The sequence below is a fragment of the Littorina saxatilis genome, linkage group LG16 (genome assembly GCF_037325665.1).
Source record: "Littorina saxatilis isolate snail1 linkage group LG16, US_GU_Lsax_2.0, whole genome shotgun sequence".
NCBI lineage: Eukaryota > Metazoa > Mollusca > Gastropoda > Littorinimorpha > Littorinidae > Littorina > Littorina saxatilis.
The window spans coordinates 42557967-42583902 of NC_090260.1; the positions used below are offsets into that span (position 1 = coordinate 42557967).

General features: G+C 44.8%; 2 protein-coding genes across 2 annotated transcripts; both read right to left on the reverse strand.

Annotated features, from left to right (window-relative positions):
• Positions 1 to 926: 926 nt before the first annotated feature.
• Positions 927 to 12616, reverse strand: LOC138951092 (uncharacterized). The gene is made up of 2 exons (XM_070322754.1): positions 6190 to 12616; positions 927 to 2722 (listed from the first exon to the last, which is right to left on the reverse strand). Exon 1 carries the CDS (start codon positions 8406 to 8408, stop codon positions 7248 to 7250), a length of 1161 nt encoding a protein of 386 aa, XP_070178855.1. The 5' UTR covers positions 8409 to 12616; the 3' UTR covers positions 927 to 2722; positions 6190 to 7247.
• Positions 12617 to 12709: 93 nt separating this feature from the next.
• LOC138949642 (zinc finger protein 708-like) lies at positions 12710 to 18936 on the reverse strand. Its single transcript, XM_070321432.1, has one exon. The coding sequence runs from the start codon at positions 18906 to 18908 to the stop codon at positions 16758 to 16760; it is 2151 nt and encodes a 716-aa protein (XP_070177533.1). The 5' UTR covers positions 18909 to 18936; the 3' UTR covers positions 12710 to 16757.
• Between the last annotated feature and the right edge of the window lie 7000 nt (positions 18937 to 25936).

The window sequence follows — 25936 nt, forward strand, 5'->3', positions numbered from 1 at the left end:
ACAACAAAACACGCACACACAACAAAACACAATGTACTGTACATAGTTTTTCACGTATGTCAGTGTTTTGCGCGCGCGTGAGTGCGTATGTTTGTCAGTGATAATGTATTATTGTGCAATTTGTTTTATGTGGTGCGGCGTGTGTGCCCGTGCGTGTGTTCGTGATGTTTCATTGAGCAATGTGTTATTCATTGATATGTGTGTGATTGCACGTTAAAATAATTATGTTATGTTGTCGTAAAATTTTTTTATTATTGTACAGCGCTTTGAGCAGGGTTAAACCCTGGATATATGCGCTATAGAAATATTATGCAGTAGTAGTAGTGAATGCCTAGGCGCTTCGCGCCGTCGACTTTGCTATTACTTAAACATTTTCAGCCTTTTTTACTTTTTTCAATTCCCATGCCTGACGCACACACACAAAACAAAACAACATGGTTGTTACTTGTGTCATTCGGTTTATCACCGTCTGCATGATGTTTTTGTTTTTGTCCTGTTTGAATAAAGTGCAATACTTTTACAACCAAAGTGTAAATGTTAAGATGTTTACATAATGTGTGAAGGATGATGCAGTTGTGGCAGTTCTCCTAATTCTGCAGATTACTACGTTATTATTTCTAAGCTAATTGCCGGCGAGAACTAGTAAAAGTTGTAAAGAGGAACAGAGAGAGATAATTTGCCTATATGTTTCTCTCTGCCCAGCGTTGCAGACTAATGCATGCAGTCGATGTTATTTTATGTGATGTTACCTCGCGTTGTGTTTTCTCTATTCCCTAGTGCAATGCAAATCTAATCCTAGTCTACTGCTAACTCTTCGCTTTTCCTAAGATTCCGGCTTGACTGGTCAACAACTAATTCTACAATAACTGAACAAGAACTCAATCAACCTGAACGTCAATCAGACACAAAGGGAGTCCACACTTCGATTGTATAATTCTAAACAACAGTTTATTTTACCAAAAGGTCAAGTGACCAGCATAACATCGTATGTCAAATACAAACTACATGTTATACAAATTCACATTGCCGGCACACGCTTTCATTCAGGTAAAAGGTTATTTAAAAAGACACCTAATCTCCCAACCCGCAATACTAACTACGAGGAGGTTTTGCAGTCCAACGTCTAGCTAGCTATGTCTTGATCCCGTACAGGATATGTTTGCTCCCTAACTGGCTAAAGTTTGGATGACTAAAATTCCGAAAAGGATGCTACTTGTTTTTCTGGCTACAAACGGAAGAACGGTTCTTTCCTCACCAGGCTAAGAATTTATTACTTCGGTAATCTGAGACTTCTAAGTGCTATTTTTCATCATTGGGAAACCAAGGCCGCAGCCCTATCTCACCAACGACGGTTTGACCCTAATTATAAAGTTCTACTCCTATTTATGAACGCACAATGCGATGTCCAAACCCGACTGCAATGGGTTTAACAAGCGCACGTGTACGTCCTCTAGTTTGATTCCCACCTAGCTATCTAAGTTTGTCGGACCTAACCGGTCCGATTTGATTTTTTTCTATCTATCTACGATGATTCTTCTCCTAACTTTCTTTTGGATCGTTCGGAACCAGACAATTTGGCCGGCCCAAATGTTGTGAATCATCCTTTAGAACTAACTGTACTCCTACTCTGCCTATTTAGATGAAAAGAGAATCTCAAGATCCTTTACTGCTAGCAATTTACCCTACTCGAGTCGTCGTTATTCTGCAAAAACTTCTCAAGCCTCCCGACATCTCGCTCCTGAGTGTTTAATACCCCTTCCTGCCTAGCAACACAAAATAATGTAAGGATGTCTCGCATTGGCTAAATGGCAACAATGGCCGACTCTCTCGCGAACTCGTTCACAGCAAAAATATAATCCCTCTTTATATCTCTTTTCCTTACAATTACGATGTCCGCAGACATCGTTTCATTAACATTTCAACATATTTACTTACTTTGCAATATTATTCTCTTCAAAAGAGCTTCAATGGCACGCTACATTACTATTCTATCCATTCTAGTCGTCGGACCGTTGACCGGTAGGGCACAACTTACGATGGTCAATAGGCCGATCGCGTCTTCTACCGAGCGTCGAAACGGGTTACTGATGACCCGGTAACACATTTATTATAACTTTTTCTCTTTCTTTCTTTCTTTCTTTATTTGGTGTTTAACGTCGTTTTCAACCATTCAAGGTTATATCGCGACGGGGAAAGGGGGGAGATGGGATAGGGGAAAGGGGGGAGATGGGATAGAGCCACTTGTCAAGTGTTTCTTGTTCACAAAAGCACTAATCAAAAAATTGATCCAGGGGCTTGCAACGTAGTACAATATATGACCTTACGGGGAGAATGCAAGTTTCCAGTACAAAGGACTTAACATTTCTTACATACTGCTTGGCTTTTTTTCTTTCTTTGGTGTTTAACGTCGTTTTCAACCATTCAAGGTATTATCGCGACGGGGAAAGGGGGGAGATGGGATAGAGCCACTTGTCAATTGTTTCTTGTTCAAAAAAGCACTAATCAAAAATTTGCTCCAGGGGCTTGCAACGTAGTACAATATATTACCTTACTGGGAGAATCCAAAATTTTAGTAATAAATTTTAATTTAATTAATATACTTACCCAACTCACATATAGCAATTAACTCTAGTTCAGTGCTGGTAACGCTGTACGCACCCCTTGGTAACAAGGGGAGCCACTCTAAAAAAGAGAGTGACCCTACCCATAATGCAACATTAACCTTCACCGGGCTTCCTGGGTACTACAGGACCCAGAGGCACATAAAAATGACCATAACTCCGGTGCTAATACGAATTTTTTAATGAAATTTGGTGTATTCCTCGGCCACCTGCATGGCTTCCTATGACCCAAATTTTAAATCAATCGGTCAAATTAGAAAACAATCAGCAATGACGTCGTTTGATATACCCGATTCTGGTTTCCTGGGTCCTACAGGACCCATACGTTTCAAAGAGGGATGGAGGTGTTTATACCGATTCGGATGATGTGGGTAACACAGGACCCACACTTTTTAAGCGCAGCAGTGATAAAGGGATATTCCCATGACGTTGACCGCCCAAGCCTCCGGGTCCGGTACCGGAAACACGAAGACTGGGAGACGCCGAGAGAACCGGGTGGCGAACAGATCCAAGAGGGGTTTGTCCACCTGCGTCCAAAGACGCCGCAGTGCCTGGTGCGCGATAGTCCACTCCGAGTGCAGTACCTGTGATGAGCGACTGAGCGAATCTGCCAAGATGTTCAGGCACCCCGGAAGGTACTTCGCTGAGATCACTATCCCCTGATGGAACGCCCAAGTGAGAATCTCGCATGCTCTGTTGGACAGAACTCGCGAGCGCGTGCCCCCTGCTTGTTCAGGTACACGGCCACAGTGGTGTTGTCCGTGTGGATCAACACCTGCTTGCCTCGCAGAGAGGCGACAAACTCCAGAAGCCCGAGGCGCACTGCTTCCAATTCCAGAATGTTGATGTGCAACAACTTCTGAGCCTGGTCCCAAAGACCGGAAGCTGTGTTCCCCTCCAGATGAGCTCCCCAACCCTGAAGAGAAGCATCGGTAAAGAGATGCAACTCCGGAAGGGGCAGTGAAATCGGAACGCCCTGAGTCAGCCAGGCCGAATCCAACCACTGCCTCGTTGACTCCAGGAACCATCCCTGAAGGGGAAGAGACAAATTCCAACCTTGAGAGGCTGGATCCCAGGCAGAGTTCAGAAACGCCTGAAACGGGCGTTTGTGAACTCTGCCCAGCGGAATCAGGGTAGACATCGACTCCATCTGGCCCTGGAGTGAAGCCAATACCCTGACTGGCGCGTGGCGGAGGCTCGACAGGGACCTGACCAGATCCTGTAGCTTGTCTATCCTCCGCTGGGCGGGACAAACAGTCCAAGCTCGGGTGTCGAACACCATGCCCAGATACGTAAACTGCTGAGAGGGAACCAAGTCGGACTTCCCTTGGTTCACGGAGAAACCTAAGTCTCTCGCAGTCTGCAAGACTATCCGGGTGTGCTGATCGCACAGGGACTCTAGCTGATTCAGGACCAACCAGTCGTCCAGATAAACTCTGAGACGAATCCCTTGCTGCCGCACTAAAGCGCAAAGCTGGCGCACTATCATGGTGAAGATCCAAGGCGCTAACGAGAGCCCGAACGGCAGCGCCCTGAACTGGAACACCCTGTCGCCCCACAGGAACCGCAGCCACTTTCGATCTGACCTGTGCATCAGAATATGGAAGTATGCGTCTGTCAGGTCGATGGAAGTGACCCAGTCCAACGGACGAAGGGCCTCCCTGACAGACGCTGGAGTCTCCATCTTGAACGGAACCTTCCGGAGAAAGCCGTTCAAGGGAGACAGATCCAACACCGGTCGCCAACCCCCTGACGCTTTCGGGACGACAAACAGTCTCCCGTAAAACCCCGGGGATCGACGATCGATGACCTCCTCTATCGCATGCTTCTGCAAAAGCAGCAGCACCTCCGCCTGAATGACGGCACATGCCTCCGGATCGGCGGGAAACCTGAAACTGGGTGTTGTTCTGGTTAAAGGAGTCTTGTCCTCTAACCAGAGCAACCGGAACCCCGATCGAACCACTCCCATAACCCAAGGGCTGCTCGCGAGAGACAACCAAGCTGGAACGGCCCTTGAGAGGCCGCCCGCTACCAAAGGGGTAGGGGCTAGAGGAGTGGTTGGATCGGGGAGCCTTCATTGGGGGTTAGGTTTACCACCTGACCCCTTCTTCCCGAAGGAAGGCTTCTTATTATAGGGGCGAGAACGGCTGCCACCCCTATGCGACCGCGTCTTTTGCCCAGAGCCACGAAAAGACGAAGTCTGCGTGGAACCGCCTTTCTTCTGACCCTGCTTAAGGGCAAGCTCTGAAAGCTGACCCATCCTGTCCCCCACCGTCCGCAACCGCCTGAGCGGAAGCGTAGGCAGGAAACGGATTGCCGTTACCACCTACGACCGGAACTCCCGTAGGATGCGAACCGGAAGTCGATGGTAACGATTTGAAAGTGCCACGATCCCTCGAAAGAAATCCTGTGGCCGGAAATCCCTTTGACGAAGCAGTAGAACCCATGGACGAGGGGCCGGGCGAATCGGCCCCAGCGACGCGGGTGGGATACACCAGTGTCCTCTTTCCAGACGTCGACAGTTTCCCAACGTACTGTATAAAAAAAATCACAGTAATTTCAGTTACGAGTTAGAAAACTCACTCTCTCTCTCTCTCTTTCTCTCTCTCTCTGGTGTGTGCATGTGTGTGTGTGTGTGTGTGTGTGTGTGTGTGTGTGTGCAACATATCAAGTATCATTGCAATGAGAACTTATTTGGTATACAGTGTGAATATCAAAATGACCACATGATAATCTACGTTTTTGCACACATTCTTTGTCTCCAATTAGAAGGCCAGATATCGAATAAATAAACACTTCTGTGCCATCAACAAACAGTACACTTTGTATAAATGAAAACAGTAAAACTAACTTACTATAAGGCTGCTCCACATTGACCTGTACACATCCTGCCTGGTGGAACCCACGTGGTGCAGGATATGCACCATCCCCTTTGGCACGTCCGCGCTACAGACACAAAGGATGTAAAATATTGGTGAAATCAGAACTAACATTAGGGTGAAAATGGTGTTAACTCACTAGGACGTTGTATTCACCATGCATCACTGATCATCACTGTACATCTACAAAGTAGTCTATAAAACACAAGACAGTACGCGCAGCACGTTGACATTTTTTTTTTCGAGCTCAGCTAAATAACTGAAGCACATGGGAATCTCATTATCACACCCAAATGAATAAATAGTTCCAAGTACACAAAGAGATCATGTTCTGACTTGTTGAAAGTACTTTATTACAGTGCCGTTCATTTTCTAGTACCAACGAAGTTTAGACAACAAAGGATTTAAAATGGCTTACCCAACATTTCTGAAAGCTTCCTCGAGGTTTGCCTTGCTTGCTGATGCCATTTTGTCAATGTGTCACGATGATCATAACTCACGGAAACAAAAGAATTACATCGCCAAGGCAAATGACTCTGTGCAACCTTCTTTAAAAAGTATGGGTCCTGTGGTACCCACATCATCCGAATCAGTATAAACAGTTTTATCCTTCTTTGAAAAATATGGGTCCTGTAGGACCCAGGATGCCATAATCGGGGTATCAAACACGAAGCCCGGTGAAGGTTAACACATACTTGACTTCCGTATGCGCGCGCATATACCGCCATTTGTATCATTCCCAACGAAGCCCAACTCACTCCTTTTTTAGTCCCAAATACCACCACAGCGGGGAGGCGGGAGGGATTAAACGATGTGAGTTGGGTAAGTATATTAATTAAATCAAAATTTATTACTAAAATTTTGGATTAAATTACATAACTTTACCCAACTCACATATAGCAGATTGCTACTATAGGTGGTGGGTACTTACCAAAATTCAAGCATGCAGGACTTGCCCTGCGGCTACCATTGCCGGTAGCGCAGAGCTGCCATCCTGTCTCGACGAAGCGATGTCTCTGAGGTAAAAGTTTATGAAAATATCCTCAGACCGCCAGTATGCTGACTCTAGCACTTCAGTCAGACGACCAGACCGTAGGACAGCGAGAGAGGAAGCCCATGCTCTTGCCTCGTGTGTTCTGGGAGCAGTGAGAGGCAAGACTGTCCTAGAATCCCCCGATTGAGCATCCCACCAGGCGTAAGCCTGTTTGGTCAGTGTGGACACCCACCTGGTCAACGTGACCTTTGCAATATCCTTATTCCTAGCCGTGTTCAGAGAAATAAAGAGGAGCTTTTGGGTTTCTGAACGAATGTGCCGCGTTCGTGACAGGTAGCGGCTGAGCGACCGAACGGGGCAATTAGCTAAATCTGGATCTCCAGGAGCTAGAACCGTGCTCAACGGTAAAATATGCAAAACGGGCGAAATCTGACCAGGCTTCTGATTTTTTGCGAGGAAGCCAGGTATAAACTTAAGAGAGATGGACCATAATCCCTCTCAAAAGAAATGTCTTTTTCCAGACCTGACAAAGCATGAACCTCGCTACCTCTCCTAGAAGTAGCGAGCAATGTTAAAAACACGGCCTTGCGTGTCAAATTAATCAAACTAGCCGAACGAATGGGTTCAAACTTTTCAGAGGCTAAAAACCGCAAAACTAGCATCAGGTCCCAGGCCGGGAGCTGTGATTTAACGCGAGCGGCTGTAAGGGAAGCACCCTTAATAACACTAGAGATCACTCCGCCGAGTGAGATCTTATGCCCAAGTTGTAAGAGAGTTGAGGAGATCGCAGACCTCCGCACGCGAAGAGAAGAGGGAGATCCTCCCTGTTCTGCCAACCAAGACAGGTGGTTGGCTACCTGCATAGACCAAGGTGATAGGGGATCCACCTAGACCAAGCCGCCCAGTGAGATGAGTAAACAGAAGTCGTTGACTCTCTATGGGCATGACGAACACATTTTGCAGTGGACACAGAGGCCCCTGCCTTAAGCAAAGAGCTTCGGACAGAATCCAGGCGTGAAGGCTCAGGAGCCGTGGATTTCCGTGGGGGATGCCTGACCGAGGCTGCACGAGGTCCCCCTTTTTCACGGCGAGAGGGATCGGAGGCCGAACTGCTAGACGCAGTAAGTCGGGAAACCAGTGCTGGCTTGGCCAAAGCGGAGCGACCAGAACCAGCGCTGGTTTCTCTAAGTCTACTTTCCTGAGTACCTTTCCCAGAAGGCAAAACGGAGGGAAAGCATACGCTGTCAGGTTTGTCCAATTGATTTCCAAGGCATTCACCTTCCAGGCCAGAGGATCTGGGAAGGGGGAAACAAAGAGAGGAAGTCTCGCAGAAAATCTCGTCGCGAAAAGGTCGATGACAGGCTTGTCTATCTGAGACCAGAGACGATCCAGGGATTGGTGTGAAAGAGTCCACTCCGAGTGAACCACCTTGTCTCCCCTGCTCAAATTGTCCGCAAAGACATTCAGGCTGCCCTTCAGATAAACAGCTGAAAGAAGGATGCGCTGGGAGTTGCACCAAGTCAAAATGAGGCAGGCTTTGTCCGACAGACTGGGAGACCGTGTCCCTCCCTGTTTGTTCACATACGACGCCACTGTCGTATTGTCTGTGTGAATCCTGACATGTCTGCCCTCCAGCGAGGGCCTGAACGCAATCAAAGCCAGAGAGACAGCCTCCAACTCCAGCAGATTGATGTGAAGGGAGCTCTGTGTTGAGTCCCAAACCCCCGACACCATCTGCCCGTCTAAATGAGCTCCCCACCCTGTCAGAGAAGCGTCCGTAAAGAGCTCTTTCTCTGGCTGTGGGCAAACAATGGGAACTCCCTGAAAGAGCGCCGGAGCCACACACGAGTGGTCTGCAGAAACCACGTTCCGAGAGAGATTTGGAAATTCCAGTCCTGTACTGACTGGTCCCATCTTGACTGCAGAGAGGCCTGAAACGGCCGCTTGTTCACCCTGCCCAGTGGGATAAGAGTTGCCATAGACTCCATTTGCCCCAGAACCGAAGTAAGAACCCGAGCACTGGTCTGATTCTCTCCGTTGAGTGAGCGTATCAGTCCCTGAAGTTTGTCCACTCGTCTCTGAGACGGACGAACTAACCAAGTTTGCGTGTCGAACTCCATGCCCAGATACGAAAATGTTTGGGATGGAACCAGTTCCGATTTTGTGCGATTGATCGAAAAACCCAGCTGCGAAGCTTGGCTTAAAACTCTCTGAGTATGCAGATCGCAGAGATCCTTTTGTTGGTTTAGGATTAACCAGTCGTCCAGATAAGCTCTTAGGCGGACCCCGTCCTTCCTTACAAGAGCGCACAGCTGTCGAACAACCATCGTGAACACCCAAGGGGCTAGCGACAAGCCGAAAGGCAGAGTCGTGAACTGGTAAACTTTGTTCCCCCAAGGGAAGCGAAGCCACTTCCTGTCTGAAACATGAATGAGGATGTGGAAGTACGCGTCTGTTAAGTCCACAGACGTCGCCCAGTCCCCCGGACGCAGCGCCTCCCGAACTGAGGTTGTCGTCTCCATTGTGAACCGTATCGTTCGTAAGAACTTGTTCAAAGCTAAAAGATCCAAGACCGGCCTCCAAGCCCCCGAGGCTTTTGGTACTACGAACAGCCTCTCGTAATACCCCGGAGACCGTGGATCTAGGACCTCCTCTATTGCTCCCTTGAGCAACAGAGCAGCAACTTCCTTTTGAACGGCATCTCGTGCCTCTTGTTCCTTTGGTGCCCTGCAGTGTGGAATTATCCTGACCAGAGGAGCCTTCTCTGACCAGAGCAGCCGGAACCCCGAACGCACGATCCCAGTAACCCACTTGCCTGTCCACTAATTGTAGCCAGGAAGTGAGGGCCCTGGACGGGCCGCCCGCTACAACAAGCGCGGGGGCTACCGGGATGTGCTGTTCGGGGGAGCTTCATTTCTGAGCCTTACCACCTCCAGACGAGGAAGCCTGAGGCTTGCTGGTAGACTGAGTCTGCGTATGCGGCCTACTCTGAGGTTTCTGAAAACCGTGCTGCGCGATGCGAGCGATAGCAATGTCTCGTGCATCCTGAGTTTCTCTCCTGAGAGCGTCCAGAGAGGATTGGCCTAACAGAGCACCCTCTGAAAAAGGCGAGACCTTCAAGCTCTCTATGGTAGCCTTGTCCGAAATCTTGGAGCCCGCCAAAAAGGCTGACCTCCTTGACAACACCGCATGGGTGTAAAGCCTTGCCGACAGAGCCATCTGCTCTCTCGTCACTTTAGCCAAAGTGGACAGGAGAGTAGTTGCCACGGCAGGAGAAGCATCAAAACGAAACTCGAAAGGGTCGAGCGAGGAAGCGATGGATCTAGAAAGAGACCTCTGTAAGGACTCCTCTAAGGCCGTAAGAGAACTTTCAGTGCAAGGGACAGGCTTGTCCTTCCTGTAGCCATCCTCTCTTAAACCAGCCAGTTCCGGTGACACCGGAAGCACACAAGGCAAAGCAAAAGATTCGATCAAGTTGACCGGAAATGGGTTCAACTTGAAGTTATGCAAAGAGGAAGCAGGACGATCCCCCTCTTTCTCAACCCAAGGCAACACTTCCTCCGGAACCTCACCGCGTTGAGCCAACAGAGGAACCGGAACATGTCGTTTACCCAATACAATACAATACAATACAATAACTTTATTAATCTCTAAAAGAGAAATTGCATTGCTGAGCGTTTGTGTCCGTAATAATAACATACATAAAACATTCAAAATAAACATTTGTTCTTTGTCCTGAGAAAATATAGCACATTGGTTATCACATAAGAAAGTATATTAAAAATAAATTAACATGCATTCACCATCAACAATGCACAAACGAAAGTCAGCACCTTGCCGGTTATCACATATTGTCTAAGAGAGTAGAATAAGAGTATATAATCATGCAAAACAAAATCAACAATACTGAAACAATACAGAACACTGACCCCGTGCATCAGAGCGACAACACCAGCATCTACCGCCCCACCTGAGAATTGAAGATGTGAATTGCAGATGGAATGAACGAATTTCTGTAGCATGTGGATCTTGCGGTTGGTTGTCTGAATCTGTTGCTCCTGTCTGTCCGTCTACTGTCAAATTCCGGTCTGAGTGGGTGCGAGTCGTCAGCCAAAATCTTCTGTACCTTGTCAGTCAGTCGTCGTTCATGTGTTGATGTGAAATTGTCCTGCTTCCTCCCAACCACCCCACTTGCTTTCCTGATGAATTTATCTAATCTATCCCTGTCTTGCTTGTTGATGTTGCCACCCCAACACACGGAGCCAAAGTACAACACACTATTGCACGTTGAAGTGTAAAACATCTGAAGGATTTCTTGTCTGATGTTAAAAGACCTGAGTTTTCTCAAAAAGTACAGGCGAGAGTGGAGTTTCTTCATAAGGGCATCAGAGTTTGGTTTCCATGTCAACTTATTGTCTATAATCACCCCCAAATACTTATACTGCTCTACCTTCTCTACGACATCCCCCTTGATCACTATCTCCCTGTGTACATGTTCCCCCCTCCTGTTGTCCATTATCATTTCCTTTGTCTTCCCCACATTAAGCTCTAAATAGTTGTTTTCACACCACCCCACAAACCTATCTACCTCCTGCCTGTAGTCAGAGTCGTCGTCATCAGTCAGCAGTCCTGTCAGTCCAGTGTCGTCAGCAAACTTGGTTATGGGGCAGGAGTCACTATAACTTCTAAAATCTGTTGTGTAGAGAGAAAAAAGAAAAGGTGAGAGTACTGTGCCTTGTGGCGCCCCTTAAGGTAGATGCCATCTCAACAGCAATAGCTGGCGACTCCCGAAAGCGGAAGAGAGGCTTCTGCTCCCTCGCACACCGGAAGTCGTCAAGTGCCGAAAGGGGTGGGGCAAGCTTCGCTTTACTCTCCACCACCCCTTCCGGGAAGAACTTATGTGCCGCTTCAGCAGCCAGTGTCACCATGGCAGCCAGCTTGAAAGGCAAGTTCTGTTGCGTGTTCTCCTGTACGGAGGAACGGCCATCCTCGACGTCTCCGTCTTGCTCTTGAAAGCAATCCGGATCAGACCAAGAATTAGTATGACCACCAACTTCCTGCCCCCCGGGCGGAAGAGGACGTAGCTGCTCACCGCTATCCTGTTACATGTGCGGACTGAGAGCGTTATCCTTTTCCTGTTCAGGGTTCATATCCGCAATCGACCCCTTACCAAAGCAGAGGGAGCCAGCCGCGGAATCAGAGCTTTCACGCCCCTTTCGGCACGCTACTTTATCCTGAACAAGCACACCGCTTTTGCCGGAGAACCCGGCTACTCGCGGTGTCAACATACCTTTGTCATGCGTGGGCACACTCAGCAAAGACACCCTGCGTGCATCGCCAACTTGCGAGGCATGAACCTCTGCCTGAGTCACAGTCGCAGAAGCACGGGCGGAAGTAGAGGTGGAAGTCAAAGGAGACGACCGTACCCTGGAAAGAGAACAAGTATCCGACACACCGGAAGGGAGGGAACAAAGTTCCTCCCTAGTCGACGACAAATCTGACGCTAAAGTCGAAACCTGAGCACTAAGCGTCAACAACAAAGAAGCCATATCTGCGGTAGCTAAACCTGGGCAAGCAGAGGCATCCGAAACACCGGAGGCCGAACCAGAAACATTAACCTTATCTGAGGCAACATTAGTCAAAGTAGGGCTAACAAGTTTGTTAGCCAGAACGAGTGACTTAGCAGAAGAAGAATCTGAAGTCAAAGGCGCGGCAAGTCCAGCGCCCTTAGACTTACGTGAAGATTTCTTAGAAGGAGTCGCGTCAGCCGGGACCTGTCTCGAACTGAGCTTCTTCTTTGCACCCTCTTTGAGTGCAGCTTCCGCCATTACAAACACAAACTCACAAAAATTTTCAGTCAAAAAATTTATAAGTTCGAAAGGAGCGACGAAAAACGTCGCTAAAGTTCCAATAAATCAGAAAGATCTCACCCCACACAGCAGAGGAACAATTGTAAAGCTTCAGGCGGTACCAAGGGGCGAATCCGAAGTCCAAAGACCAAGGTGAAAAAGCTGACAACAGCAGGAGCGTACGTAAAAGCGACCAGACCCTTGGACGCTGAGTTGTGGAATGCTACAAATGGCGGTATATGCGCGCGCATACGGAAGTCAAGTATGTATTAATGTTGCATTATGGGTAGGGTCACTCTCTTTTTTAGAGTGGCTCCCCTTGTTACCAAGGGGTGCGTACAGCGTTACCAGCACTGAACTAGAGTTAATGGCTATATGTGAGTTGGGTAAAGTTATGTAATTTAATGCAAGTTTCCAGTACAAAGGACTTAACATTTCTTACATACTGCTTGAATAAAAATCTTTACAAACATTGACTATATTCTATACAAGAAACACTTAACAAGGGTAAAAGAAGAAACAGAATCCGTTAGTCGCCTCTTACGACATGCTGGGGAGCATCGTGTAAATTCTTCCCCCTAACCCGCGTGAAGTACCACATCGCCTTTCTAATATTGACAAACACACAATTATTAAGCATAATCAAACGTAAGTACACTACTAAGATTAACTTATAACATGAACATTGGAAGCAATAAACATCATCACTGACGCTCATAATCACAGCGCATGCAAACAGTCGCATAAAACTCACACTTACACACACACACACACACACACGGTCTAACATGATGTTTTGACTGTCGCAAAATGCGGTGATATTCAAAGCAATATCGCAGCGATGACTTCAACAAAATCCAATCAAAATCTGGTGTTGTCGTGAGCACCAAAATAATAATGCATAATATTTCTATAGCGCATATATCCAGGGTTTAACCCTGCTCAAAGCGCTGTACAATCAAAAAACTACGACAACATAACATTATTTAACGTGCAATCACACACATATCAATGAATAACTCGTTGCTCTGTAAAACATTATCACAAACACACGCACGGGCACACACGCGCACTATATAAAACAAATTGCACAATAATACATTATCACAAACATACGCACTCACGCGCGCGCAAAACACATACATGAAAAACTATGTACATGTATACAATCATGGGACAAAAGTGACTACATGTATCAGAAACGGATCAGGCTTGAAAATGTATTTCACGGTAAATGCTTGTGGAAAAGGTGTGTTTTTACATTTAGTCAAGTTTTGACTAAATGTTTTAACATCGAGGGGGAATTGAAACGAGGGTCGTGGTGTATGTGTGTGCGTGCGTGTGTGCGTGCGTGTGTGCGTGCGTGTAGAGCGATTCAGACCAAACTACCGGACCGATCTTTATGAAATTTGACATGAGAGTTCCTGGGTATGATATCCCCGAACGTTTTTTTCTTTTTTTGGATAAATGTCTTTGATGACGTCATATCCGGCTTTTCGTGAAAGTTGAGGCGGCACTGTCACGCTCTCATTTTTCAACCAAATAGGTTGAAATTTTGATCAAGTAGTCTTCGACGAAGCCCGGACTTCGGTATTGCATTTCAGCTTGGTGGCTTAAAAATTAATTAATGACTTTGGTCATTAAAAATCTGAAAATTGTAAAAAAAATTATTTTTTTCTAAAACGATCCAAATTTACGTTCATCTTATTCTCCATCATTTGCTGATTCCAAAAACATATACATATGTTATATTTGGATTAAAAACAAGCTCTGAAAATTAAATATATAAAAATTATTATCAAATCTTTTTTTTCGAAATCAATTTAAAAACACTTTCATCTTATTCCTTGTCGGTTCCTGATTCCAAAAACATATAGATATGATATGTTTGGATTGAAAACACGCTCAGAAAGTTAAAACGAAGAGAGGTACAGAAAAGCGTGCTATCCTTCTCAGCGCAACTACTACCCCGCTCTTCTTGTCAATTTCACTGCCTTCGCCATGAGCGGTGGACTGACGATTCTACGGTCTTGCTGAAACATTGCATTGCGTTCAGTTTCATTCTGTGAGTTCGACAACTACTTGACTAAATGTTGTATTTTCGCCTTACGCGACTTGTTAGTTTTGATTTGAACTGAGATTGGGAAGAGCAACTGCGAAGGTCAGCGGCAGGCACATACTGAACATCATCGCTTCAACGGCTAGCGCCAGATTTATCTCTGACTGGATGCTTCGTTTGTGCGCCGAATCTCAGTATCACAACAGGAATACACAGTTAACTCCCAACCGAGACGAAAATGATTGCAGATCGGCCGACTTTGACAGTAATCTCTGTTATGTTCTTCAGAGTTATGATAGACATCTAAGGTTAAAACAAGTCGAAATGCTGAGACGGCTGTGGGAAGGAGATTGTGATATTGTTGTATCACTCCCAAACGGAAAAAGTATCGTCTGCTTCGTAGTCAAAGTTGATTATCACGTAACACTTTTGCCATATTTAGAGTTGTTTGCACAGTAAGTACATCTGCGAAAGATAGCTTGCTTAAAACTGTCTTACATGTATATCAATTCCTTTGTAATTTTAAAATTACACAACACCATGAAAAATCATTATCGACGATCGTGAATCCGCTTATATCAATAACACATGAAAAGCTCTAGGTATGTAAAAAAAATCGTTTTCCTCGCTAGACTAGGAAACTCAACGCATCGTGTCAGGGTAAAAATGAGACCTATTTTTAAACCTGAGTTCAGGATGCGGTGGGCAGTGATATTCAAACAGAAGGGGCCTGATACTTAAAGGATTTTTTCCGTACGTTTTCATTAGTACTTTGGGGAGCTTTTCAGAGCTGGACCTGAGAGAGGTAGAGGGCTCGTAGATGCTCAGTACCGATGATAGGTATGGGGGAAGGGTGTTCTCAAGGTGCCTACAAGAGAGACATGCAATTTTGTACTCCACCCTGGCATCAACGGGAAGCCAATGGAGCATATTGAGGAGAGGCCGGCTTACAAAGCACAAATCTAGCAGCACAGTTCTGAACCTTTTGGAGGCGGCTGAGGAGGGTTGAGGGGACACCAGAAGGAACAGAGTTGCAATAATCAAGGAGGAGTGGGCGAATGACATTGATCTTGCGTAAGTGGAGATAGCAGGACCGACAGGTGGGAAATTTGTTTGTTCATGGAGAAGTCCTGATCAAGGTAGACTCCCCGGTATTGTACTGCAGACTGAAATGGGACAAAGTCTTCACCAAGGGCGAGATTATGGGTCGATACCTGTTTCAGACTATGTTTACTTCCTACAGCCATGAGTTCTGTTTTGTCGTCATTTAATTTCAGTTTACATGTATTTGTGTTCATCCATTGTTTTACGTCCTGGACACACAGTTTTTGGAAATCAACCGGAGGGGCAGCTTTCTCTATTTCCGTGTCATCTGCATGTTTGTAGAAATCAAACATAAATTATGTCGCCGGATGACTTGCGAAAAGGGCTGTATGTATAACCTAAAAACTGAGCCCTGATCAAGAGACACCAAACTTCAGAGGGAAAAAACGAAAGGTACAGTCAAGAATGCGTACACACTGACTGCGGTTTCACAGGTACAAGGCGAACCAATCGATTGCAGTGCCTGTGATGCCAAACGTGACTTCAAGTCGTCTGAGAAGGATACTGCAGTCTATCGCGTCAAAAACGGCCGACAGGTCAAGCAACCCCAGCAAAGAGACTGCCTATTGTCAGCGTTTGATTAAAGGCCGCTCATTACACGAAGGACAGCAGCTAGTTTCCGTGCTGTGGTTTTTACAATAGGTAGATTGGAATGTCTCTAGAAGGTTGTTGGCGCAGCGATGGTCCTGTAGCTGAAGCAGAACAGCTGTTTTTTTGGGGATTTTAAAAACGAATGACAGATTTGAAACAGGTCTGTAATTCTTTGGAATATTTTAATCTAGGTTTTGCTTTTTGAGAAGTGGTGTGACAATGTGGCCTGCTTAAGAACGTCATCGACCAAACCAGTAGCAAGCAAGTCGTTAACAAGTTTTGTAATGACAGGAACAAGATCATCAATACATCAATAATTTGAAAATGTCGACATAATTTGCTGCATGCATGCTTTTTCTCCCCTGTATGTGTAAACATTCTTTCTTTCTTTTTTTCTTTATTTAGTGTTTAACGTCGTTTTGAACCATTCAAGGTTATATCGCGACAGATGTGTAAACATGTGTCGCTTGACTCCAATAAGAAAACGGCAACAACATCAATGCTTCTCTAAATCCTGGCATTACACTCTCTACCGAAATGCTTTTTCTCTCCTGTATGTGTTAACATATGTCACTTCAATTTACCTGACCAAAAAACGTAGCACCACACTGAGTGCATGCATGCTTTTTCTCTCCTGTAGCCTATGTGTTAACGTGTGGTTCAGACTGTTTGAAACTTCTCTCCCGCATGTGTTGACATGTGTTGCTTCAAAGTACCAGACTGTGAAAACCTAGCACCACAATCATTGCATGCATGCTTTTTCTCTCCTGTATGTGTTAACATGTGTCGCTTCAAAGAAAAAGACAGTTTGAAACTAGCATCACACTCAGTACACTCATACTTTTTCTCTTCCGTATGTGATGACATGTGTCGCTTTAAAGCACCAGACCGTAAAAACCTGGCACCACACTCATTGCATGCATGCTTTTTCTCCCCTGTATGTGTTAACATGTGTTGCTTCAAAGAACCAGACAGTTTGTAACTAGCATCACACACAGTACACTCATACTTTTTCTCTTCCGTATGTGTTGGCATGTGTTGCTTCAAATGACCAGACCGTAAAAACCTAGCACCACACTCATTGCATGCATGCTTTTTCTCCCCTGTATGTGTTAACATGTGTTGCTTCAAAGAACCAGACAGTTTGAAACTAGCATCACACACAGTACACTCATACTTTTTCTCTTCCGTATGTGTTGGCATGTGTTGCTTCAAATGACCAGACCGTAAAAACCTGGCACCACACTCATTGCATACATGCTTTTTCTCCCCTGTATGTGTTAACATGTGTTGCTTCAAATTAGAGGACAGTTTGAAACTAGCATTACACTCAGTACACTCATACTTTTTACCTCCCGTATGTGTTGACATGTGTTGCTTCAACTGAACAGACTGTGAAAACCTAGCATCACACTCAGTACACTCATACTTTTTAACTCCCGTATGTGTTGACATGTGTTGCTTCAAATGACCAGACTGTAAAAACCTAGCACCACACTCATTGCATGAATGCCTTTTCTCCCCTGTATGTGTTAACATGTGTTGCTTCAAAGAAGAAGACACTTTGAAACTAGCATCACACTCAGTACACTTATACTTTTTCTCCCCTGTATGTGTTAACATGTGTCGCTTCAAATGACTAGACCGTAAAAACATGGCACTACACTCATTGCATGCATGGTTTTTCTCCCCTGTATGTGTTAACATGTGTCGCTTCAAATTAGAAGAATGTGAAAACCTAGCACCACACTCATTGCATGCATGGTTTTTCTCCCCTGTATGTGTTAACATGTGTTGCTTTAAAGAACCAGACCATAAAAACCTAGCACCACACTCATTGCATGCATGCTTTTTCTCCCCTGTATGTGTTTTAATCACAACCTGCTGATACTTGTGACCTGAACACGGGAATGTGGTGTCAGACATTGGAACTGGATCTGTTTCACGTCTCTCATTTAGTTCTAATCTACCCATGCTTTGAGTTTCTGTTATCCATCTCCCTCGTTTCAGCCAGGTATCAAAATGAGTGTTCACTGCAGTCTGTGTTTTCGGTGTCTGTATCTCTTGGTTTAGCCAGATATCGCTATGAGTGTCGACTGCAGTCTGTGTTTCTGGTGTCTGTATCTCTTGGTTCAGCCATGTATTGCTAATATGCGAGTCAACTGCAGCCTGTGTTTCTTGTGTCTGTATCTCTTGTTTCAGCCAGGTATCGCTATGAGTGTCGACTGCAGTATTTGTTTCTGGTGTCTGTATCTCTAGTTTCTGCCAGGTACCACTATGAGTGTTGACTGCAGTATGTGTTTGGGGTGTCTGTATCTCTTGTTTCAGCCAGGTATTGCTGAAATTGTCAACTGCCGTCTGTTTTTCTGGTGTCTGTATCTCTCGTTTCAGCCAGGTATCACTGTGAGTGTTAACTGCAGTCTGTGTTTTCGGTGTCTCTATCTCTTGTTTCAGCCAGGCACCGCTATGAGTGTCGACTACAGTCTGTGTTTCTGGTGTCTGTATCTCTTGTTTTAGCCAGGTATCGCTATGAGTGTTGAGTGCAGTCCCTGTTTCTGGTGTCTGTATTTCTTGTTTCAGCCAAGTATGACTGCAATTGTCGACTGCAGTTTGTATTTCTGGTGTCTGAATCTCTAGTTTCAGCCAGGTACCACTATCGCTGTGCCCATTAACTGCAGCTTTTCCGCCCAACGACTGCACTGTTGGCATGGTAACTGTGTTGACTGCAGTTTTTCCGTCCAATGACTGCATTGTAGGCATGGTAGCTGTGTTGACTGCAGCTTTTCCGTCCAATGACTGCACTGTAGTCATGGTAGCTGTGTTGACTGCAGCTTTTCCGTCCAATGACTGCACTGTATGCATGGTAGCTGTGTTGACTGCAGCTTTTCCGCCCAATGACTGCACTGCAGTCATGGTAGCTGTTTTGACCTCCCTGTCCGGCACTGAAAGGAATGCAAGTGATATAGGTGATGCAAATTAGTATGTACAGAGACTGTAGAGTACACAGAGACGCTTCATACGGCACTCAAAATTGAAACAGGAAGCCCTGTGGCGCCACCACGCGAAAACATGTAAAAACCTACTTTCGCTTTCCACAGCAGTAGCGATATCATGCAGCACAACCATCGCCGCACCATAAAGAAAACACAGCGGGGCATGGTCTTTGTGTGTGTGTGTGTGTGTGTGTGTGTGTGTGTGTGTGTGAGTGTGAGTATGTGTGTGTGTGTGTGTGTGTGTGTGTGTGTGTGTGTGTGTGTGTGTGTGTATGCCGTTGTGGCATGCATTTACCTATTCTTTTTGTGAATACATTTTGCTCTAGTCCTTTTACGGTGTAAAGGAAGATAACCGTGCTTTTATCATGGCACCTTGTGACCTGTTTTTTGTTGAGCGTTATTTAACTACCTTTACGCGTGAGACTCACGTGCTCTTTTTCGTGTCCTGGTTTTGATGTGAGCGCTGCAAAACAGCGCAGTAGGCTTTAGAATACGTGTGACTCGCGTGTTTCTAGTTTTCACATCAGCTAGTTCCTTGCTTTTCTTTCGGTAAAATAGACTGTTCCTTGTATGACGCATGCACGAAGTATGTGATCAGTTACCGATTGGTTGTAAATAGTAGTCTCACCCAACCCTGTTTTAGGAATGTTGTTGGTTGGTCAATATGATGACCTTTTTACCTGTAAAATGAACTGTTCCATGTTAGGTTTATGTTTTCTTTAAATAATACTGTTTGACCTGTTCTCATCAGTCGATCTGAGGGTTTTACGGAAGAGTTTGGATATTTGTTCTGTAACGTATCAAAGTTAACAAGTGAACCAATGGAGTGTTTCTTGTGATGTGTTTAAAGTCAACGTTGTTTGGATAAAGTTTTATCTAAACTTCAGAGAAAATGGGAAAAATGTGAAAAATAGCTGTTTTTTAGACAACATTTATGGCCCCTGCGACCTTGACCTTGAAGCAAGGTCAAGATGCTATGTAGGTTTTTTGGGGCCTTGTTATCATACACCATCTTGCCAAATTTGGTACTGATAGACTGAATAGTGTCCAAGAAATATCGAACGTTAAAGTTTTCCGGACGGACGTCCGGACGGACGTCCGGACGGACGGGGGGGACGGACGGACGGACGACTCGGGTGAGTACATAGACTCACTTTTGCTTCGCATGTGAGTCAAAAATGTGAAAAATAGCTGTTTTTTAGACAACATTTATGGCCCCTGCGACCTTGACCTTGAAGCAAGGTCAAGATGCTATGTATGTTTTTTGGGGCCTTGTCATCATACACCATCTTGCCAAATTTGGTACTGATAGACTGAATAGTGTCCAAGAAATATCCAACGTTAAAGTTTTCCAGACGGACGGCCGGCCGGACGGACGGACGGACGACTCGGGTGAGTACATAGACTCACTTTTGCTTCGCATGTGAGTTAAAAAACAGTAAGAGAATTGGTTAAGAAATAAGGAAGTTATGAGCATTTTAATGTAGTGACTGATGCGCAGCACTGCAGCTGCAAAAAACACCTGGCACTGGGAGATGTAGAGGTTACATGCCGAGTCTCAGTGATTATTGAAAATAATGGTCGAAGTTAGCGGATCATGAAAAATGTGAGCTTCAGCGAGCTTTTTCATGACCGCGAACTGAGACCATTATTATTTTCAATAATCACTGAGACGAGGTATGTAACCTCTTTATTCCTCCTTTCTTCAATTATTCAAAGAAAAGAGTAGATTTTGTGTGAACGAATCAGAGTCACTCAATCAGTCTACCTGCGCAGGCGATTGAATAATGCGCGGTTGTATAGTTCCGTGAAAACCATTCAATTCTTTTAACACTTCTTGTCAGTTTCCCTGTTTTGAACTTTTGTTTGTTTGTTCGTTCATGGGCTGAAACTCCCACGGCTTTTACGTGTATGACCGTTTTTACCCCGCCATTTGGGCAGCCATACGCCGCTTTCGAAGGAAGCATGCTGGGTATTTTTGTGTTTCTATAACCCACCGAACTCTGACATGGATTACAGGATCTTTTTTGTGTGCACTTGGTCTTGTGCTTGCGTGTACACACGGGGGTGTTCGGACACCGAGGAGAGTCTGCACACAAAGTTGACTCTGAGAAATAAATCTCTCGCCGAACGTGGGGACGAACTCACCACGACAGCGGCCAACTGGATACAAATCCAGCGCGCTACCGACTGAGCTACATCCCCGCCCCCTGTTTTGAACTAAAATCAAGTACACAGTTATGTAGTTGTTCTGCTGTGGCGATAAAGGCAGATAGTGTGTGCTCTGTTCATGTTTGTTATCGCTTAGGAAATGTACTATCTTCGACTGGGACAAGCAGATGAACTTTTACACTCTTGTTCCAACGTTAAAAACTACATGAAGTTCAGTTTTCTGGGGCAAAATAGTGTATGAAACCGCTGTATATTCTTTAAATTGATGAGATGTGTGCATTTGCGCGTGATCTGTTTATAAAATGAAATATTGTCGAAAACTAACCGTCGGATTGCAGTCTTGTCCGAGCAACTCAGTTCAGGAAATGTGGAAGGGGAACTACTCTTATCGCTACGAGAGTAACTTGCCTTGGAAGTTCGCTTGCACTCATAAGAGATCTAGAGCGAGTTTCTCTGCACTGATCGTTAAATTTGGATTTAGAAAAAAACAAAACTCGTGGATTCTATACGGAGATTAATGTGTCCATGCATGTAGTTGCTAGTTTAAATGCAGTGTGTTTGTATTGTGTGGTCTAGAGAAGTATATTTCGTACATTAGAGCGTTCTGAACTTTTCAATTGCAAAAGAAGTAGTTCCCTCAAAGTCTAGCTCATCTACCTGTTACCTATTGAGGATTCAGGCCCGTTGTTGGGTAAGTGATTTTGGTTGTTGGATAAGTTACCGAAAAATAACTAGCCCTACACGTTTACAGAGAGAAAGAAGCAGAGGGGGGAATAAGCAGGATTTCAGAATGGCTGGCGCCGAAGGGGTTAACATAGAGGGGGAATCGAGACGAGGGTCGTGGTGTATGTGTGTGTGTGTAGAGCGATTCAGAGTAAACTACTAGACCGATCCTTATGAAATTTGTACATGAGAGTTCCTGGGTATGATATCCCCAGACGATTTTTTCATTTTGTCGATAAATGCCTTTGATGACGACATATCCAACTTTTTGTAAAAGTTGAGGCGGCACTGTCACACCCTCATTGTTCAATCAAATTGATTGAAATTTTGGAAAAGCAATCATCGACGAAGGCCGGACTTTGGTATTGCATTTCAGCTTGGAGGCTTAAAAATCAATTAATGAGTTGGCTTATTAAAGTTGTCATTAAAATCGATATTTCGCAAACAGATTTAAAATTGAGTGCATCATATTCTTCATCAAATTTTGAATCTAAAAATATGTACATATGTCATGTTTACTCTTAAAATGTGATCACAATTAACAAAAATAGGTTAACCTTTACCGCCCTGATATGGCCCTTCGTGGTCGGCTGGGCGTTAAGCAAACAAACAAACAAAGGTTAACCTTTAGCATTCCAGATTCCAGCCAGCATTACTTCCCCTGTAGCCACATTATTTTCCTTACATAGCGTAAGAATAACACCCACTAACTTTCAACACTTACAACTTCTTTGAAAATGCACTTTTCTTTATTTGGTGTTAACGTCGTTTTCAACCGTTCAAGGTTATATCGCGACGGAAAAATGCACTAATAAGCATGAAACGGGATTGTGATGGGGTTATATTTAACGGCCCTTCTTTTGTGGAGACTGGTATTTTCATGAAGAAGAATTAGGGCAGTCTGGGTTTCGCAGTTTGGTCGCTGACTGCCAAACTCGTGAATAAGTTTGGGTAAAATGGTTTCTGCATAGTATGTGACAATGACTGTGCTGTTAGTAGCAATAAAAAAATCGACAGCAACGGGACCTTCGTGGTCGAAAAATACAGCGAATAGCCCTGTTTCTGCTTTAAAAACATCGCTTACAAATTTGACGCATCGCGTCGTTTTGGTCTAGACACGCTTTGTTTCTGTGTTTTCTGGCACTAAAGTAGAAGGAAACCAAAGTCTCATAATCAGTGATTACAGTGTTAGTGTTAGAGAGGTTTGGTTAACCTTACCGTATGGCTCTGGTTCCGTCATGTGCCAGTACTGCGGTGTCTCTTCTGCGACATCAATCTCTATCTTGATGTCAGACAGAATTGCTGTGTCTCCTTCCTCCATGCTGCAGTGAGAAGCTTCTGCATGTACCTGTCTGGTCACTAGTGAAGGCCTTGATGGTTCCCCACTGTTCATGGCGTTACTGTAGAAAAAGAAAAAAAATGTGGTACATGTATTTGAAGAAAACGAGGATGAAATGGTGCAATGGTCATTCTGCTTGCACTTGCAGTAAAAAAAAAAAAACTTCCATGGCAGCTGGTCGTTATGGTAATTCTTCCCACACGACATCACAACCACCAAAATAGCACAGCCGCCACAGGAACATCTGAACAGCCATTTTCAATTTTTCAAGGTAAAAAAGTCGTGGTCTTGTCTTTCAAAAGTGTTTTGTTTTCACAAACTACAAACATGGCACGCGCCCTTCAGTATATATATCAGGGGTGTTGCCAGACATTTTCATGTTGGGACATTTATGGCCGAAACTGTCAGAAAGCTTTAGGACATCTTGAAAAATGTTCAGCTATTATTTTGGCTCATACAAAGTCACCGCAACATTGTCATTGAAGCACAAGACTCAAGAGGGGAACACCAATACATACAATCATTGTCTTAGGAACACAGATTACAGGGGCGGAGCAGTTAAGCCAGAGGGGGGGGAAGGGGGGTACAACCTGGGGTCCCGGGTCCTGTTGGGGGGTCTGGGGGGCAAAGCTCCCCTGAAGCTGAAGAATGTTAGCTATTTTATAAACAATTTGTGGCTTATCCTTGATTTTAAACATGATCAACAGGTGTCAGCAGCCACTCATTATTTCTTTTAACGTTAGTATTAGATAATGGCAATTTATCTTCACTGATATCCGCTCTCGACATCATATAGTATGGTTAGAAGGAAGACGTGTCGCATACTGTGACAACTAAACAATTAACTCTTCCCCCGGCTTTACAGACAGAAAAAGAAAAACATTCAGACAGCCGGGGGGGGGGGGGGGGGGGGGAACCCCTGTAACACCCCTGGTTTATATGTTGCTGATTTAATTACATCAGACACCTGACACTTTTTCAAAACCTATAACTTTAATTTCTTGAAAGTAAACCTCTTCCAATCTTGTGCAAATCTTGACAAACCTTGGGAAACATGACAATAAAAGACTGTGTAGGGTGAGCCATTTTGCTTGAAAACCACGATTTGTAGGACGCTTTTCATTCTCTGGCTCAGCAGATTTTGATTCGCGGTGCCTATCGTCTGCTATGTCATCTGCTACACTACTACCACTCACACTGACACTGTCCACATTCGCGGTGTTCCTGTCATTTTGTCCGGAATCACTTACCTTGGCGAAGGGTAGCTAACCTTGGCCAATTTAGTTTATTTCTTTTTTGGTTGCGACATGATGTTCAAATCCAAATCGAAAGCACTGACTGACTGATAAACTATCGCGAACCGGCGAACGCAAGGGAAACAAATCTGGCATCTATTTTTTTTGCAATGGTTTCCGTTCAAAACATTGATGTTTTGTTTTTGGTATTCGCGAAGGAAATAAACGCCAGTCAGTTGACTAAGTACATCGGCAGCAGTTTTAGCAATCAAAGCCTGACCAATACAAAAAACTGGACAAACTTTGGTCGATTTAGACGAATACTCTTCGGACATTTGGCCAATAGGGACATGAAAGTTTCGGCCAAAGTAAAAAAAAAATCGGCGATTGGCCGACCCAAACGACACCCCTGTATATCACTATATGCAAAGTAATCATTGTATGCAGAAATCAGAGATAAACAGGTGAAATAAGGCAAAAGCTATGCGCACTCTGAGTGTTTACAGGATTGCTAGGTCTGTATACACTCCGACAATGAAAAGCTCTGTTACAACTCTTTTGTCAATGAAATGCCCCCTAACTAGTCATTAGGAAGTAGCCAATGAAAATCCATTATGATGTATTGACTTCCGATATCTCTTTTTCGGAGTGTCGAGGGTTGGCAAATAATGTACATTTACATAGTATAGGTCCAATTCATTCTTCTTACTCGGCGTGACGTTATCAAATGGATCGGCTAGCTTTAGCTCTAAGGGGCACAACTCCGCTCATACTCTCTTCGCGCCGCCATATTGGATGCCGTCTTTGCTAGTTTTCTTCATTGCACTCTTGTTCTTTTTGCGTATTTCACTGTGTATGCAGACAAAATGAAGAAAACTGTGCATGCATGAGTCCAAAGGGGATCTGCCTTTTTAACACAACAGCACAACATAAAAAGTAAAGCAAGAATACATTATTATATTCATTTATTTATTCTTTATCTCAAATTACCATGCAGACAGTGCACCAAAATTCACAAGATAAAGCTCTCAAGACAGGCAAATGGGGTACAATGCAGCTCAGGTAACTACTGCAAAGTATAATTTTCAAAGCATCCTATCAGTGTTCACTCTAAAGGCACAACCGATGGACAATTGTTGATTAGCGCACTGCACACAGCAAAAAATAACCAGTTATAATTGTCTTCTCCGCTCAGTAACTTCCTTCCAGTTGTCACCCTGATGGTAAACAACTTTAGGGATCCTAAAGTGTGCCTGCTGACTGCAGTTTTTGGCCACACAACGTGTCATTTTCACTTTTGTCGAGTCGCCACCCAACGCTCAAGCACTGTCAGAGATCGTGCAAGGCATCCAACATGGCGGCGGATGACCAATTCCA